Here is an 18,834-nt window from a genome sequence, read left to right on the forward strand (position 1 = left end):
GAGAAGTTGTTAAAAGAATTCAAATAATTTGTATTAATTTTGTTATAATTAAAAATGTCAATAATTAGTATAAATTAAATTTTCTTGATTATTAATTTAATTTAAAAAAATATTCAGATAAATTGTCAAAAAAAATTAATATTATAATATAAAGAATGGTTAAAAATGAAATAGACTTTTAGCAACGCTTATTTAAGCGTCGTTATAACTTGCGCCCACCTTGGTTCTGGCGACGCAAGAATAAGTGTCGGTAATATTTTTAGCGACGCTTTTAAGTCCACTATAATATTTAGATCAAAATATGTTTTAATCTTACTTAAAGCTTTCGAATAGTATCAAAACAAACGATGGAGAAAAATTGGAAAAACGAAGAAGAGAAAATAATGTGGCGCAATCTAATTGGTTGAAAAATTAAAATAATTTTTCTTTATTCTCTCTCTTCAAACTTTTTTTTTTCAATCATTAAGAATGTGAAGTCATTCTCTCTCAAATTCTTTCCTAATTTTTTCTCCCTTATTACTCCTCTAGTATCAAATAATAATTTTTTGATATGAAATATTAATTAAATATCTTATCTTTTCTTTTAAGTTTGGTAATCTTTGGTATTGGAATTGACATTGAAATTGGAGGGTTCAATTTCAAATTTTATGTTTGTATACCTTTTATTATTAAGAATTAGAATTTCAATAGAATTAAATCTACGGTAACTTTTAGGTTTGAATTGTAATTATTTTTTAAAATATTTTTTTAATGTTTTTCTAACAAAAATAACTTATTATTTTATAATTTAAAATACGTTAAAAATTTTCAATCGATATTTTTTTTTTGGAATTTAAGATGTTAAAATATTGAATAGATATATTTTTTTTAATATATGAAGTTAACATGCATGTTAAATTATTAAATTATTTTATTAATCTCTTTTCAATATTTTAAAACAGATTTTAATGATGCCTTTACAATCTTAGACAACATATTTTTATAATAAAACGTCAAAATTAAATTATTTTGTTAATCTAAGTAATTTAACTTTAACCCTTCTTCATTAGGTTTTACATCAATTATGTTTTTTCAATCTTAGAAAATAGATTTTAGTAATACCTTAACATCTTGGAAACAGTTTTTTCTTGATGTCCATGATGTTGAAGATGTCCTACTTTGTTTTGTTCTTCACGCCTCTATAAAATGCCACATTTTTGCTTTCATTAATAGTTAAACTTGTAACCTCAGAAAAGAACGTTAGTGCAACCCTAATAGTTTTAATGGAATCAATGTCTGCGTGCGCTAGAATGAACAAATCATCAGTAAAATATAAATGGGTTACCTCCTCTACCTCACACAATGGGTGAAAGATGTATGGACGATTCTTTCGGAATATCGCGAAGATGCTCTCAAAGATCTCCATGATAGCTACAAAAATGTAAGAAGAGAGGGGGTCCCCTTGCCTTACCCCGTTTCCCCTCTTAAAATAACCTCTTTGGACTCCATTGACGATAACAACAAAGCAAGATGATGAAACGCACTGCATAATCCAATCAATAAAATTTATAGGAAAAGTAGAAACAACCAGAAAGTCCTAAATGGCTTCCCATCTAACAGAGTCAAAAGCTTTCTTGATATCTATTTTGAAAGCCACTCTTAGGGATATTTTCTTTTTCTCGTAGCCTTTTAAAAGGCTCTACATGAGAAGAATATTATGAGACATTGTCCTGCCGGGGATAAATGTAGATTGGTTAAGATTTATAATTTTTCCTATGACATTTTTAAATCGTTTAGAAATGATTTTTGAAATTATTTATAAATCACATTGCAGTAGGAAATTGGTCTGAAATATTGTACTACTCGGGTACCGTAGTTTCAAGGATCAAGGTTAGGACCGCTGTAATCCATTGTTTTAACATCTTCATATTCTTGAAAACTCTAGAACCCATTGAGTAATTTCTTTACCCACAACCGACCAATTGTCATTGATGAACTGTGCATTAAACTCATCATGACGCGGGCTTTTATTCCCATCAATATTAATTAGATCTTCTTTAACCTCAACCCTCGTGACCACCCTTATCAGCTTGCGACTATCTTCTACAGAGATTTTCCTATCAATATTCTGATACAAGGTATTCAGGTGACTTTGATTCTGCTTTCTTGTACCCATAAGCTGCTTACAAAAATTGATAGTCAAATCTTGTACACCCTTTTGACCCTGAATATATCCATCATCATCATTCTTCAGCCTAAATATATTGTTTCTCATGTTTCTAGCCTTGCATTTTCTGTAGAAGAAAGTTGTGTTTTGTCACCCAACGAGAGCCAGCTCTGTCTTGATTTCTGTCTAACAAAATTCTCTTCAAGATGACTCAGCTTCCTGAAGTTTTCAAGTGCATTCCTTTCTGTTTCATTGAGTTTTACATCACTATCATCCCTTCATAACCTTTTTTTAACTTCTTCCAGTTCTTCTCTAGCATCCATAACTCTATTTGAGATATTACTGAATTTTTTCTTGTCAAAGATTTGAAGATGATTTTTCAGGAGCTTAAGCTTCTCAGAAACCCTTTACATGTTGGATCCTCTGACATCTGTAGACCATACGCTTTCGAGAATACCCTTGTATTTGTCATTTTCCATCCAGAAATTGAAAATTTTAAAGGGCCTTTTAACATTTCTTCCTTTCCCCAGAACAATTTAATCGGGCAGTGATCAAATATTCCCGGATTTAGAACGTGAAGTTGACTTCTCGGAAATTGGTTAATCCAGGTCTTATTTACTAGACATCTGTCAATTCTACTTCTTCTAATTATCTCATTCCCTCTCGTAGAAGACCAAGTGAAGAAATTCCCAGAATTGGTAGGCTCGATACAACCCATATCTCTAATGCAGTCATTAAAGTCAATCATATCCTAAGTTATTTCAAATTCTAGGCTACGATCAGATTTGCTTCTAGTTACGTTGTAATCACCGAGGACAACCAAATATTTATCACTACCGATCTAGTTTCTAAGACAATTTCAGAGGAGTCTTCGGTCAGTGCTTGAGTTGCTACCATAAACAATAGCCAGATTAAACACGATTCCTGTGATTCTGTCTTTGACCTCCACTAGGAATGCTTGATCATTGAAAAGAGAGCCCTGACCTCAGCAACTTTGTTATCCCAGATAACCCATATTCTGCTTGTTTTTGTCATTTGAAGTTTGAATGATTTCCCTGCTGCTATCAATACACAATTTGCTAACCTTCTCAACGTTCCGGCTTTTGACTTTTGTCTCAAGAATACCCATAATAGTGATCTTCTAGTTCTCAACGATCCTCCTGATTTCTTTCCATGTAACTATATTCATGAATAGATATAAGTGTTGAGTTCCTGACTTTCTAGACTGTCCTGGACATCTTCATTAGAGAAATCGTAAGCATCATTTTCCTTGCTATCCTCAATGACTACATCTTGATTACATGGAATACCATTGCCATTGAGTTTGAGTTTCCTCACATAGATTTCACCTTCTCCCGTTATAGAGTCAATGGCTTTTAGATATAGGATCTTTCTACTTTGTCTTCTATTTTCAGCTTGCTCTTCTTGAGTAAGTCTTTTCTGACTTTGAACCTCTTCACTACTGAATTCATGTCTGTTATCGGTTTTAATTCGCTCTACTTCAAAACCAAGGCTCACTGCCTTATTCAAGACCAAATTGTCTTCTTCTACACTTGATCTTTTGATTTCACAAATCCCAAGATTTCTCAGTCATTTCTCAAGAGCTTTCATATAGCTTGTTAGATTTTCAATGTTTTTTTGTCCAAGATTCTTCTGTTCATTATCTTGAAAGGTGGCTCTGAGCCCATGAATCGGGTCATTTCGAATTCTGATGACATTGCTTTTTCGGTTCCTACTTGCATTCATAGAATTATGAAGAGTGGACTCATAACCTATTGGAGTGCCATCAGATCCAATTTTTCTTGTTTCATATGGGCCAAGTATTCCCCGTCCTATAGATCTTTAAATTTCAGAAACTTTAGAACTAGGACATGTAGTTACATCAAGACCAGTTCTTTGATCAGTATTGGGACCAGTTGAGTTAGGACCAACAATAGTATCATCCACAATAATAGGACTTGTGTTAGTATCAGGACCAATATAGTTGGGACCAACAATGGTTGCACCTTTTTCATCAGGACTGGTAGTAGTAAGTCCGGTAGCTTGAGTAGTATCAGGATTAATAAGTCAAGGACCATGCTTAACATGGTCAATATGGCTAGGTACGGTAGCATTAAAGACCAGTGTGGCTATGTCTAGCTTTATTAGGACCGATACCCTGACCAGGACCGACGTTTTGAACATGACCTATTCTTGAGAAAACAGAATCCCTAGGACCGGTTCCCTGAACATGACAAATAGGATTAGCGTTAGCAGGGTCAGCTTGTACACTTACCCACTTCATTCTTTTTCCTATCTTTTTCCTTACCCTTATATGTTCTTGTTTTTGGTTGCCCATCCTATCATTATTAGTGCGATTATTTCTGTTAAGTTCGGTCCTGCTCACATTTCTCTTAACCTGAGCCTAGTTAGAGTCATTGATACCGCCTTCCTGAGCGTTGTTATTGGCCTTCAATTTTAGATTATTATTGAATGGACATTTATTCGTAGCATGTGTGAAAGTGCTACACTATATACATCGATTTTGTTTCCATTCGTATTGTACTCCAATGTCAAATAAATTTCCTAGTCTATCTTTAAGTTCAAGCTTGATTGGAAGAGAACTACTTGGATGAATTTCGACACTAACTCTGGCCACAGATGCACGCTTGTACCCTTCCATTGGTGGGTCAAACATAAGTGGTTTGCCTATAATGTTTGAAATATAGGCCAGGACCATTGGGTTGCATTGATGTGGTGGAACATTCTTGAGATTCACCCAGATTTGTTCAAGTTTAGGCGGTCTATGATTAGTATTAAGTTTCTCGCTCCACTTGTACAACTTCAATCTTTTTCCTCTAATAAAGGTATATTCGCTCTTTATGATCAGCTTTATTTCGCTTCCATTCCTGAAGCATAGAAAGTAGAATCCGTGATCATTGATTGTGATCCTCTCCAGACTAGAGGATTCCCACTGACCCATCAACTTTCTTTTAACCTCAGCAAATGGTGCCTTCATGTTGTCCATAAAGTGACCAACTATGACAAACTCTCATGTCTTTACGCATTTTTCTTTAATTTCTGGTGGGAGCTCAAACCGGTGCGGATGATCAAGTATAATTACCTTTGGGTATAAGGTGTCTATCTGTAATTTTCCCTTTTCTGAATTGTTCATGGCATTTCTATTCTACACCTTTCCTTCTTGCGAGGTTTTGTTTGGGTTGCTCATGATTGTATACACCTTTATTTTATTACTTTTCGAAATTTCCTTCATGGCGTCAACCGTCCACTTGATCATTTCATCATATTGGTCTTTGTTGAAGAGATTCCAATTCTTTAAATAGTGACTGTTGAAATGAGCATTCAACTGATCATTTCTTTCCTGGGGCATCGTAATCTCTTGTTTATTAACTTGGAAAAATAGCTTCTTCATCTGGTTTCTCAGTCCTGCCAAGTTTGTTATTTCATTTTTCCTTATTACCACGTTGGACCAGCAGTAGGATCCTTGTTATCAGCCTGCGTATTTTCATTGTTGGGAATTGCAGCAGTAAGAGGAGCTAAGGAGATGACTGTTTCAAGGTTTCTATCTTTCCTGACTTGTTTGTTCTTTACGGCCCATCTAACCCTTGTATTTCCCACAAAACCATTGCCTTCAATTGTTCCAATCTTTTTTAGAATATCCCCTTCAGTGCTCTTCTCTTGTGTACCAGTTTTCCTCTTTTGAATGCTATCAATTGGAATTTTAGGATCCATATTAACGAGTGGAGAAAACGCACTCATTTTCAATATCTTAGGGTTAGCTTCGGGTGTCATGGGTTCCTTGGGATTTACATCAGCATTCTTCTTGGAATTTGAGTTATTTGTCTTCATGTTTTTAATTTCTTTGATTTTCGATCCATTCTTACCCTTCTTAACTATTTTAGAATTATTCGATCTATTGGTTGACCGATCCTTTCAATTTTAGCACTTGTTTTAGAAGAACTATGCCCCTTTGCTTTTGATTTGATTTATGTTGCTGACATCTTTTTTATGGACTTATGATATTCAAGGTCACATATTATTGTTTCATCAAAGTCGATGTTATCGTCTGATTCCAAATAAACATCCATGCTTTGGTTCTTTTGATTCGACCGGTGGCTCATAGCTTTGATTGTAGAGTTATCATCCTATCGATTAAGGCCAGCAGAGGAAGCAATTGTATGACCAGAAACATGAGTAATATCAGGGCTTATGTGATCAACCAGATTATCTTTTTCAGACCCAGCCAAAAAAAACCATTGGCTAACCCCTTATCAGACCCGGCCAAGAGAAAATCGTTGGCTAATTCTTCTAGTTTCATACATTCTTCACTTCTTATACCCTAACTCATATTCTAACTCAACTTATTTGTAGCTTCCACTAGATCCATACCCAAACCTATATATTCAAATAGATTGTCATTCATGGTGCATCAACATACGAATCAATATAATTCCTAGCCAAACTTTCAGCATTGACTGTACAAATCAAGTTTAGTTCATCATCCTTTAGATCTATTTTATTAGATTTTTCTGATTTAGTTGAATTTATTTCCATGACCAGCTCCAACTCAGATCCAATTTCTTTAGTATTTCTAGATTCTGTTAGACTATGTCCTTCAACAACTTCAGCTAGATGTGTAAGTTTTTTAGAAGATCCTGCAATTTTAGCCTCGGTTTAGAATCTTGGGCGCATTCAGTGTCTTATGTTCAAACTTTTTCTAGCCTAATCCATAGTCTAGTTGTCTGACTTTCCATCTGATCCTTAGTATGGCAGGTAGACTTAGATTCTGTTCATCAATGGAACCCAAGAATTTCAGTTTTGCAACATTTCTATTGCAGAACAAGATTATGAAATTATGTCCTTCTTTGGACCCAATGGAATATGAGCAGTTGATATCTCCAACTCTGTAGAGGCAATTTCAATATGACCCATTTTCCCCAGTTCAACATTCTCTCTAGCAGGACCGGTAAGCTCTGTTTTCTGATATTTCTCTGCACCTGAATAACCAAAACTATCATGTTTTCCTGTTTCTGAAACTAACCCCGACCTTGTAATATTCTTTGAACCTACTAATTCTCGACCAGCAGTCTTATTCAACCCTGTTATATTTTCCTCAATAGGAACACCAATACCAACTTCAGTAGGATCATTCAAAACATACATAGAGCTCATCATAATGTTTTCACCCGATGCAGAAACATACCCCAACATTGAGCTTTCAATAGGACCCGATAAACTTGTATAATTTATGTCCTTTTCCTGCATTACCTTAAAGCCCTTTTGACAGATTATCTCCAACATTGGGAGCGAATTTTTAGCACAAGCAACCCGATTCTCATCAGTTTTAGCCAAACAAGATTTCAAATCCAATTTCCCAGTAGAATGACCGGTCAGGTCTAGGGTACCAACCAGCGACCCTAACGGTCCATTCTGTGCAGCAATTCCAATAACAATAGATAATTATAGATTTAAAGTTCTATCATTTCTATATGCAGTACTCTCTTTTCCTATCAATTTAATCCCATCATTTCTATTATGAACATGCATATCATTACAGTATGAATCCCCAATAGAATTATTCTTATATAATTCATCAGTATGTGGAAAAGAACTCATACCCGATGATGTATTTGGCATAGAATCAATAGGCGCATCTTCTCCATTTTTTAGGACTTCATCCATTATTTCTGGCTTTTGCTTCATGGGATTGTTAAGAGACCTGTGAGTTTGTCTATCAGACCTAACCTTGTTGTTTATCGACGGCCCCTTCAGCATCTTCTTAGGATCATCAGGGAGGACTTGAAGGACGCCCCTTGCCCGAGTAACCACACTGGACGGGCGTGTATCAGTCATTGGAAAGATCAAGCGCAAACTGTCTAATCTTTAAATGAGCCACAGAGGTTGGAATTCTACCGCAAAGGGTGGGCACACCGGAATAGGGGCTTGAAGATAATTACTCAAACAAAAAGGGTTTAAGTAATTTTGGAACGGTCTGTAGCTACCAAAGCTTCCTCCAGACCAAACACTTGATTCAAATAGCGAGAAAGAAGTTCAATGGAGACCTACCCGCACCTCGCGGTGTGGTTTGATGTCCCGACTGAGATCCGAACTAACCTGTAAGCGAAAAGTGAGGAGAGGAAGGCGACCGACGCCAATTCCATGTCAGGTCTCTGCAGAAGGGTTTTTTGACGAAATGCTCCAGTCGACGGTAGGAGAAGATGACCGAGATCGTTCCTTGCACAACAGAACACGTTCTAGAGGGCGCATGACAACCGATCGAAGGCGTTGGAGGATGGAGGCCGACTTCTGATGTAGAAGCGTGGTCACGGTGAGAATCCGTGTCGTTTCTGTCGTTCGTGTCAATCGTGTCAATTGTGCCGATTGTGACGATCGTGCCGATCGTGCCGATTGTGTCGATCGTGCCGACAACGACCCAAATATCCGATCCAGAAACTAAAATCGCGATATCTCCCGATTCCTCTGGCCAAATTAAAATTCTTTCGGTCAGATTGTAAGGGGGAAAGAGACGCACCTGCTTGAGAAATTTGAGATCATTCGACGTTAGATGCTCCGGCGACGTTGATGTGCCGGTCATGCCCGAGGTGAGAAAAAATAAATCTCCAGATAAAATTTCTCTCTCTAGGTGAGGTTTAGGATTTGGAGACGATATTCGCTGGAGAAATTTGAGAGAGGGAAACAATTTGACGACAATGAGAGGTAAATAAATTTAGAGAAGATTTCAAACGTTGAAGCTCATGTCGTATTCGTGGCATTACTATCGTTACAATTTCATTGTCTCTATCATTTCTCCTATTTTTAGGTCAGGGTGATAGTAGATCAGATTACATCAAATTTTTGAATAAATTTTAATTCAGCTCGATTAGGTCGATTATACTAAATCAATACGTTACATGTTTCTCTATACCTAACTAATTGAATAATTCATATATTGGGTTGGTATAATAATTATTTAGATATCTCACTCTGTATATCTAATAATTATATACATGTTTTAAATTAATTTTTTTAATTAATTTTAAACAAAATTAATTATAAAACCATCTAAATAATTTTTGAAACTAGAATCAATTCTTTTGTAAGAAGGTTAATGGTAATGGTAAAACCAACACGCTTATCCTTTTAACAAAGAATGCATAATCCTAATAAGGGATATTTAGAACTAACATCTCTGTTTTATTTATTCCTATGTTAGCATACACACAAAGGTTACCATATAACACGTCAATTGGTATCCATCATAAGTCAAAAGGGTGCATACGATTATGATTTCTTCCAACAATTAGTATATAAATTAGCAAGCTTAATTTAGAGTAAAGACAAAAATGTCATCGAGATTCTCTTTAGAAGTTTTTCATTTCTTTTTTTGTCATTTTTTGTGGAGGCAAGCTCGGATAACTAGATGAAACCTGTCAACGTATTACATGATTAGATGAAGGCATGTAAGAAATGAGTAGAGCATAGAGTTAGGGGAAATGGAGGGCGAGCCATCTAGGGCTACATCATTTCAAGAAAGGGTGGATTTGTGTACAAGCCTACCTGGACGGTAGCTCATGTAACCTAAAAGGAATTAGCGATAATATATTTTCTTTGTTTCTTTGATATTCACTAATATAAAAATAGTCGTCTATAACGAATGTCAATAACGGGTATATAAGGTCGTTACAGATACTTCATATCAGTAACGACTCTATTAGGCCATTACAGATACTAAATATATGTAACGACTTTATAATGTTATTACTAATATAGTATTTTCAACAGCTCTTAGAAAGGTCGTTACTAACGCCATAGTTTTCTTACCATTTTTTTAAACAAGGGTATTAATAAGAGTTTTAAGGAATGTCGTTACAAATAGAGTAGAATTATCTTTAACGGTTTTCCAAAGAACCGTTACAGATACATTGTTTGTCGTTCCATTTTCCGAATTAATGAAATGTCGTTACAAATAGAATATAAGTATCTTTAATGGTTTTCCAAAAAAACGTTACAGATATGTTGTTTGTCATTTCATTTTCCGATTTAAAGGTATTTGTAACGGGTGTTTGTAATGTCGTTACTGATATACAAGGAGTATCTGTAACGTCTATATGCTAATGCAGTTACATATTCTCATTAATGTAACGATTATTCCTTTAATTTACCTAATTTTCTTTCTCTTTATTTCTTCTCTTTTCATCTTTCTTTCTTCTTCCCTCCGTTGTCACTGTTCCTGCACTACTATTGTCGTTGTTCCTGCGCTCCTATTATGCCGTTCTTCGTTCTGATCGTTCGTCGTTAGGTTAATCTACTTTTTTTTTTCTTCTTTGCTCCTGTGGTTATGTTAGGTTATATATATATATATATAAATTAGGTTAGATACGTTAGATTAAGTTTGATTATTTGTGATTCTAGATAGATAAGATAGGTTATATTATTTTTATATTATAAATGTTAGATATGTTAATTTGTTAGATTATAATTTTAATCCAGTTAAATTTACTGAGTATAATTTAACCTAAGTGTAAATTTTCCAATAAACTGATGACAGTCCTAAATCGTGACGCGCATCCAGTATTTTATTATTGTATTATTGAGAAAAAAACTAAACATATATTCATTATTTCTTACTTTCTCTAATTGTTATTTTTATTTGAAACTCAAACATAATTTATTTTTATTAAAATATGCTCAAAACTTTGAATTACATTGTATTTGCAAAATTTTATTAATTTACTAAAAAGTGATATTTAAGGGACCCAAAAGTTAGGAGGTGATAAATATATTACTTAGTTTGATATTTTAGGTTATTTTAAGGTTTCTCTTATAATTGTTTTAAAAACAATTATCACATTAATATTATTTTGATCATTAAGTTATTTAAATGATTTATTAAAATATCTAAATATTTTATTTTTATTAATTTTAAATTTTAAATACAAAAATTTATTTTTATAATTTATCTTTAATAAATCTCAACTAATCTTTATTTTAATCAAAATATTATATATTTGTTTATATTTAAAAACTATTCAAAACCCAAATATAAAAGAAGCTATTCAACATATTATACACATGTATATATCTGAAGTTAGTAATTAGAATGTGTTTTAAAAAAATAATAATAAATAAGTTATTATGCAACTAATAAAATTATTATTATTTTTTAATTTTAAAATGTAAAATTTTATTAATTTGGTTTCATATAATATTTTTATTGTATCTATTTAAGACCTATCTATGTGTATATCAAGTTCTCGCACCAACAAAATATATATATATATATATATATATATATATATATATATATATATTTACGTCTTAGGCGAAAGCACGAAATTGGGGCCCTACGCATAAACTCAAGATTTTATTCCCGTCTAGGACCCTTTTCAATCAATAAATCTCTTGTTTTATTATCAAGATTATCCCAATTTATAGGATCATATATATCTACTAGGGGGTTATCCACGAGAGAGATAGAATGGTTGTTCGTTTGACTATCGTTTTCGGGAATGATATTTATTTCCTCCACATTCTCATCTACATTAATTATATTAATTTCTTCAGCATTTATCGCTTCAGTGGTGTCTAAATTTTCAGAAGCTTTTGTTCTTTTAACAAACTTGTCAAGCGCACCACTTTGAGATTTAACAAATTATTCTTCTAATTCTTTCCTTTTTTGTTTTTCATATCCAGATAAATATTTTTTCGGCGCCATCAAACAAGTAACTATTTTCAAAGATTTTTACGGCTTAACCACACAATACACAATCTCAAAACAAAGCATAAAAATAAATAACAATCAAACCCTGATGTTGAATTTTCACTTTTAATGGTTAAACCTTACCTCAAGGCTCAACCTAGCGAAACAGAGCCACCGTCGAAATTATTTTGTTGTCGGTTTCGTTGTCGGTTTTGTTGTGAGTTTCGTTGTCGGTTTCGTTGTCGATGTAGGATACAGAGACTGAGAGAGACAGATAGTGAGAAAGACAGTAGGGTTTTCAATTTTTTGTTCTGATAGTGTTAGTTTATTTCTCTATTTGAGCTATAGAGCTTTGGGCCAAAAATTCTAAAATAATAAAAAAAATTAAAGAATAAGAAACTAAAAATCCTTACTAATAACTAGCATCTATAAAAAAAATGGGTCCCTTTTTGGTCCTAGGCCCTAGCCGTGGCCTAAACTGCCTACCCCTTTTTGGCTTGTCAATTTAGTTCTTAAAAAAATTGTATCGATAAGTTCTAATAAGTTAACTTTGTTGGTGCGAGAACTCGAGAGTTTGTGATTAAACAATATCTATATTTATTTTTATTTATCAATGAAAAGGATTTAATCACCTTATTTGATATTGCAGAACATTGAATCAAAATAATATAATTTAAGGACAGATTGCAGAATAACCAGTTCCTCCGTAAAATATAGAATTACCAAAAACAAGTGCACCATAACATGGACTAGCTGTCATAAAAACTTCATGCAATTCTTCAACTGGATTTCTGTATTGGTCATAAACTTTAATTTCAGATACAGTACTTGTTCCATTTTCATGGGCATATAGTCCATTTCCCATTTGAGTAGTTGTGTGGTGACCTTCATTTTCTTTATTAAGAATCTCTCCACCAAAATCCACTCTATCAGCATATTCACTCAATGAAGTGAAGAGATTCTTAGGAAAATATCCTATGAGAATACCATTTACATCTAGCCACCAGTGTCCATGCTCAGCATCATCCTGTAAAAAAAATTGTTCAAACATAATAAATATATAGGGCCGCAACCCATCAGTCAATCTTCTGGTTTTGATTTGCAATTAATTACAGTTTTATTTTTTCAATTATAATTTAAATTGAAATGGCCCAATAATTATTAATTAAGGCTCCCATTTGAGACATTTTAACCTTTTTTTCAAATGAATAAAATGTTATAGTTGTTTTTGTTATAACTTAATAAATTAATTATTAAAAGTTTATAACACGTTTGAATGGTTTCAAAATACTAGTTAGATTTACCTTGTAGACCATAATTGTTAGGAAAGTTAATTGCCCTCCAAGAGTGGAAGGAAAAATGGGTTGACCAAGTTGAATGCTGAAATTAATTTGTACAAATCCAGCGCAATCATGGTCATAAAAACCTGTAGTATTGTAACCATCTCTCTGTATAAACAATAAACCAGTTCCATCAATTTAACGAATATTTGGTTAAATTGATTAATCCTAACATACACACCCACTTAAGGCTTGTTCGGATTCAAAATTTTTAAATAACTGTATTATATAAAACGTAATGATCGGTGATAATGTTAAAGATATTAGAAATTTTGGGTAAAAAATTTAGGAGTATTAATATATAATGATAAAATAAATAAAAATATTATTTAAAATATATGATATTTTAGTATTTTGGTTAATGACTTAAATAATGTTATTTAGAGAGAAGTAGTGAAATCATATTTAATTATGTTAAATTATTTTAAATAATTCTATCAAAAATGTCTTACTTACTGTCCAAAATGTGAATAATCTTGGTTGATCATCACCATATCTTCTTGGAGAAACCTTGGGTAGTGTCAACAACAACAAAAATAAAACAGGTTAATTTCTTTACTATAATTTCTAAATTCTCATGTTGAAATATTTTTATACTTACTATCCATCCGACTTCAATGGTATTCATGTTTTCATCATCTCCCGAACTAATCCATATTTGAGCTAGACTAAATTCATTATGTTCGACTTCAGGTTTCCATACCGTAAACGTTGCACTTGCTCCAAATAAGCGACCATAATTTTGGACTACAGCATACTTTAATGAACAATAGAAAGAATGATATAAAATATCAACATATACAATATTAATATTTTTTTCTAAAGTGCAATTATTGTAGGTTGGTAATAATCTTTATACTATAAAAAAAATTAAATATATATCGCTTAATTTTGAAGTTATATTTTGTATTGATAATGCTATTAGGTTTGAATGCTTTATTAAATGAAAGTTGAGTTGAGTTCTTTGATTACCTCGTGCACCTGTCCGTCAATGCCTAGAAATAAGCTACTATTGAAATGAGGCGAAGGGTGTTTACGAGTGATAGAATTTGTACTCCTTCTAATGGGAACAGTTCCTTCTGGGCATTTTCCGTATTTTTGCCATCCTTGAGATATTTCTCCATTGGATGTTGACTCCATTTTGATTTCAACGGGGTAAGAGCTACGTTCCGTCTAGTAGAATTTGTATTATCAAACATTTGTATAAGATTAATTTGTTTTTCTTTTTCCTAGTATATATTAATGCATTAGTGTATTTTACTAGATCGGGAACTCAAACTATGTTTGAAAGAAAGAGTCAAATATTTCATATGAATGTTGATTAGATGAAATATTGTTCTAAAATATATCTTAATATATATTAACAAATTTATTAACATTTTTTCCGTTCAAACCGAGCTTCACTACATTTCTAAATGTTTTAAAATAAAATTGATAAATTCAATCAATAAAACAAAATTAATAATACCTCTAAATCTTTAGTATTATCATCTATAGGACGATGGTTGGATGCAAGTTGATTATTAATGTTAACACAATCAATCACATCATCACCCTACAAAATAAATGATTTAAGAAAATATAATAAAGATGATAAATAATCCATATATACATAGAATTTAGAATTGGACAAGAATTATAATGAACCTCTATGGTTTGAACAATGGTTTGAACAGTGTCCTGGTGCTTCAAACCCCTTGAACTCTTTGTTGTCCCAGACACATGGTATATGAATTGCCATGTTATACAGGTTACTAGAAATATTGAAAAAACAATATTAATGTTATGTTTCTTGAGAGCCATTAAAGAGTTTATATTAAAAATGGTTTCTTAAGTTCCTTACTATTTAAATATAGATTGATTAAACAATAACTAGACTTTATAATAACTTATTTCTTTTACTTTTGAATTTTTTTTTCTAATTCTTGAAATATTTTATCTTTTATGACCTGTTTTATTAGAAAGTTTAATAGCCCAATTGTTATTTGTAGTTCAACTTTGTGTATTTTTTTAAATGAGTCTTTGAACTTTAAATTTTGATATATGTGTCTTAAATTATTATAATTTTTTTTTATCATACATACTATACTAATTTGTAAAAAAAAATTGATTGGTTCGTGAACTTATTTACGTCATTACTTATTGTTATAATATTCAAATATGTATATCTTTATAATAATCTTGAATGAATAAATAATGATTCTACATATGATATATTTATTTAAAAAAAATATCATATTTTTTTAATATTATAGTTGTTTAAATGTTATAGATGTTATTTTATATTATTTGTTATGATAATCATTCTAATTATTTAGTAGAGATTCTTCTATAATAGTTTGATTTGATTTTCTTAATCAATTATTATTATGAAATAAAAATATATTGTACTTATCTTGAAGAAATTGATTCTTTATTGATTGATATTTTAAATTTTTATAATTAATTATTTACTAAAAAAAATTAATCAACAATAATTAATTTAGTATGATATAGTAAATTTAACTATACTATAATATATGTATTTAATTAATAAAAATTATCCCATAATATTTTATGCATTTCAATTATATAGTTTTTCATTCAAAGGTATCAAAACCTTTATTTTATAATTAATTCTTATTGGTAAACTCATTTCTAATAATCTTTTCTTTTATTTATGGTTAATAATAGTCATTTTGTATAATCGATTTTATTAAATTAATGATTAAAATCTTATTATTAAAATTTTAATACATAACCTATTAATTAAACAAAATTTGACCAATTTATATATATATATATATATATATTTTTTGTCTAAATTAATTAAATTAGACAAAAATGTATACTGAGTTGTTTATTTTTTACCCAATAGATAACAAATAAACTTTGTTTTGGAAAACAAATTAGCGTTATTTCATTAAAAATCTCAAAAGTGGGAGTGAGTCAAAATTAAAGTTAGACAATCTCTATGTTTGATTAAAAGGTGACAAACAACGACCTTAGAGTTCCTCATTAGAAACAACAAACACACAAAAATTACAGTAAAAAACAACAAAAGCATACAAAGCCTACAGTTTTAAAATTCTGATTCTGGTGTGAACTTCCTTTTTGACTACTCTTACTCTGCTTTAGAATCCCAATTTTCTTCCTCCAAACCCAATTTTCATTCCTCGAATTCCAACGATTATATTTATGTCGCATCCTCACCTGTTTGACTCTAGGCTTTATTATCAGTGATTGAATTGTTGCATATGATATTGTTTGTTTGTGAGCTGCGCATTCAATGACTTCAACTTTGCCTGAGTTGTTTCGATCTACTGTTATAGTCTCCTATTCACTTTCCTCAACTTTTTTTCTATCACTTCCATCTGCTAATTTTTCATTTCTTTCATCCCCTGATTCTTCACATTTTTTCCTCTAATTCTTCTTTATTTTCACCCTCTAATTCTTCTTCTTTATCTGATTCTTTATCTCCTCCTTCCTCTATTTTTTCATCTTCTACTTCTTTTGAATCCTCAACATTTTCATCTTCTTCTTCATATTTAATTTCCTCTAGATGTTTTCCAGTTCCTTTTCAATTTCATTTTCCTAGACTTTCTCATTCTGCTCCTGAACTTTTAGGCTATAATTCTGTTGCTAAACTTTTAAGATTTTCTGTTGTTCTTCAATTGTTTTTTCACACTGATTACTCACATGTTCAAAAGTATTGTAGAATGCACATCTGTTTGGCCTCCATTCATATGAAATATCCATGACTGTGGGCTTACCTCTTCTGTCAATAACTGTCATTTTTGCTGGTAGAGTACTTTTAGGGTGCAATTCAATGTTTATCCTAGCATATGTGATGTGTTCTCTTTCTTCCGTGATTGTGTCCATATACAATGGTTTTCCTAGTAGACTAGCAAAATGACTAAATGCTTCTGCATTGTACATATGAGCCAAAATGTTCCTTAGTTTGAACCAAATTTGAGTTGTTTCTTTCGGTTTGCTACATAGGTTCAATCCTTTAGACCATCTTTCCAACTTCATAAAGTAGACTAGCAAAATGACTAAATGCTTTTGCATTGTACATATGAGCCAAAATGTTCCTTAGTTTGAACCAAATTTGAGCTGTTTCTTTCGGTTTGCTACGTAGGTTCAATCCTTCAGACCATCTTTCCAGCTTCATAAAGTATGCCCCAACTTCAGAATATTCTCCTAATTTGTTCCCTTCTTGAACTTTAGGAAATAAGATCATTGATATTTACAGATACCTTTTCTAGTCCAATGTGCTCCCATTGCTTTAGAAAGGCATCCTTAGTGACCAGGAAAGATACATGATTTTTTCCTATATAGTTACCAACAACTACATATTTCCACTCTTTAATGCATTTCTCTTCAACTTCAAGGGGAAATTTAAAATTAAAAGGAGATTTGAGAATCTCAACCTTTGGTTTAAAATCCCCCAAGTAAAATTTTCCTTTGTATTGTACCTGAGTTTCAGCTTTCTGTTCAGTGTTTTTCTTCTAAACTTCATTTACTTTCCAACTGGAGTTACTTCTGATAGTATAATTCTTGGTTTTTGGGCACTTCATTAGCTCCCGCATTGTCTCTACAGACTAACTAACTATCTTATCATATTCTTCTTTTTTAATTAATTCCAGTTCTGAAGGTAGTGAATATTAAGTTGGGCTATAAATTGTTGAGTTTTTTCCTTGCTAAGAACAATCTCTTCTTTCTTCGCTTGAAACAACAATTTCGAAATTTGATTTTTTAGTCCGTAGAGATTAGCCATTTCATTATATTCAACCCTCCATTTTACATCTTTGTTGACTTCTGCTTGAATACTTTATGTCATTTTAGTTTTTTTCTGAAAATTTTCACTATTTTATTTCTGCTCTATTTCAACATTATCAGAACTTTGTTTCTGCTCTATTTCAACATTCTCAGAACTCAGTTTCTGCTTTATTTCAGCCATCACTTCTTGCTTGTATCAATTTCCCCGAATTCTTTTACTTCTTTCACCTTATTTTTGTTCTTTTTCCCCGTTGATGAAGAGAAGAAAACAGTAATAGAGAAGAGTAAATGATAGAAAAATTAAGTAAGTTAATTTTGTGGAACCGGCTAGATAAACTAAACAGTTGTTAACTGTCATGTGCAGGTACAGATCAAAACCGTATGAACCAGTTGGAGTATCAAAACCGGTTGCTGCTTACTTCAAAGAAACCAGTTTCAAATGATCAAAGTTAAAGATCAGAGGAACCGGTTTTCACTTTCTCAAGCGACCGGTTAGCCAAGACAAAAACTTACGCACCAGCCGAATCATACTGCACAAGACACAAGAACCGGAAAAATTCAAACTTCAAGAGTGATGTACCATGATGAAAGAAACGTGTCTTGAAAGAATAAAAGAAGATCGGATCCGATCGGAAGCATGCGAGGAAAGCAATGATGCTTTATTGATCCGAAGTTGACAACCGGAAGTGCATGTCCAACACGTGTCCAAATCTGAAAACTGGCTATGTCATCCTTTGCTCAGAACTGCCTGCATGACTGCCAGGTGTTGAGGAAAGTGAAGCGTGCAAGCAACCTCTCTGCACCAGGAGTGATAATGATCAACCAATCCAGAAGAGAGAGAAGAAAAATGACCGTTGGGTCCTCTCAGCTATAAAAGGAAGACGAAA

General features: G+C 32.2%; 1 protein-coding gene across 1 annotated transcript; it reads right to left on the minus strand.

Moving 5' to 3' along the window:
• Positions 1-12,519: 12,519 nt before the first annotated feature.
• LOC124943700 lies at positions 12,520-17,104 on the minus strand. Its single transcript, XM_047484176.1, has 8 exons — positions 16,939-17,104; positions 14,834-14,940; positions 14,655-14,741; positions 14,159-14,359; positions 13,788-13,943; positions 13,643-13,696; positions 13,151-13,294; positions 12,520-12,873 (listed from the first exon to the last, which is right to left on the minus strand). Exons 1-8 carry the CDS (start codon positions 17,102-17,104, stop codon positions 12,520-12,522), a joined length of 1,269 nt encoding a protein of 422 aa, XP_047340132.1.
• Between the last annotated feature and the right edge of the window lie 1,730 nt (positions 17,105-18,834).

This window comes from Impatiens glandulifera, chromosome 6 (genome assembly GCF_907164915.1).
Source record: "Impatiens glandulifera chromosome 6, dImpGla2.1, whole genome shotgun sequence".
Taxonomy (NCBI): domain Eukaryota; kingdom Viridiplantae; phylum Streptophyta; class Magnoliopsida; order Ericales; family Balsaminaceae; genus Impatiens; species Impatiens glandulifera.

Excerpts from the sequence above, each read along its gene's own strand:
- LOC124943700 (XM_047484176.1), bottom strand. The coding sequence starts at position 17,104 with ATGTACAATGCAGAAGCATTTAGTCATTTTGCTAGTCTACTAGGAAAA. Across the intron at positions 14,941-16,938 it reads GACAGTTATTGACAGAAGAG|TAACCTGTATAACATGGCAA; the intron begins GTAAGCCCACAG and ends CAATATTTCTAG. Across the intron at positions 13,944-14,158 it reads TTGACGGACAGGTGCACGAG|TATGCTGTAGTCCAAAATTA; the intron begins GTAATCAAAGAA and ends TGTTCATTAAAG.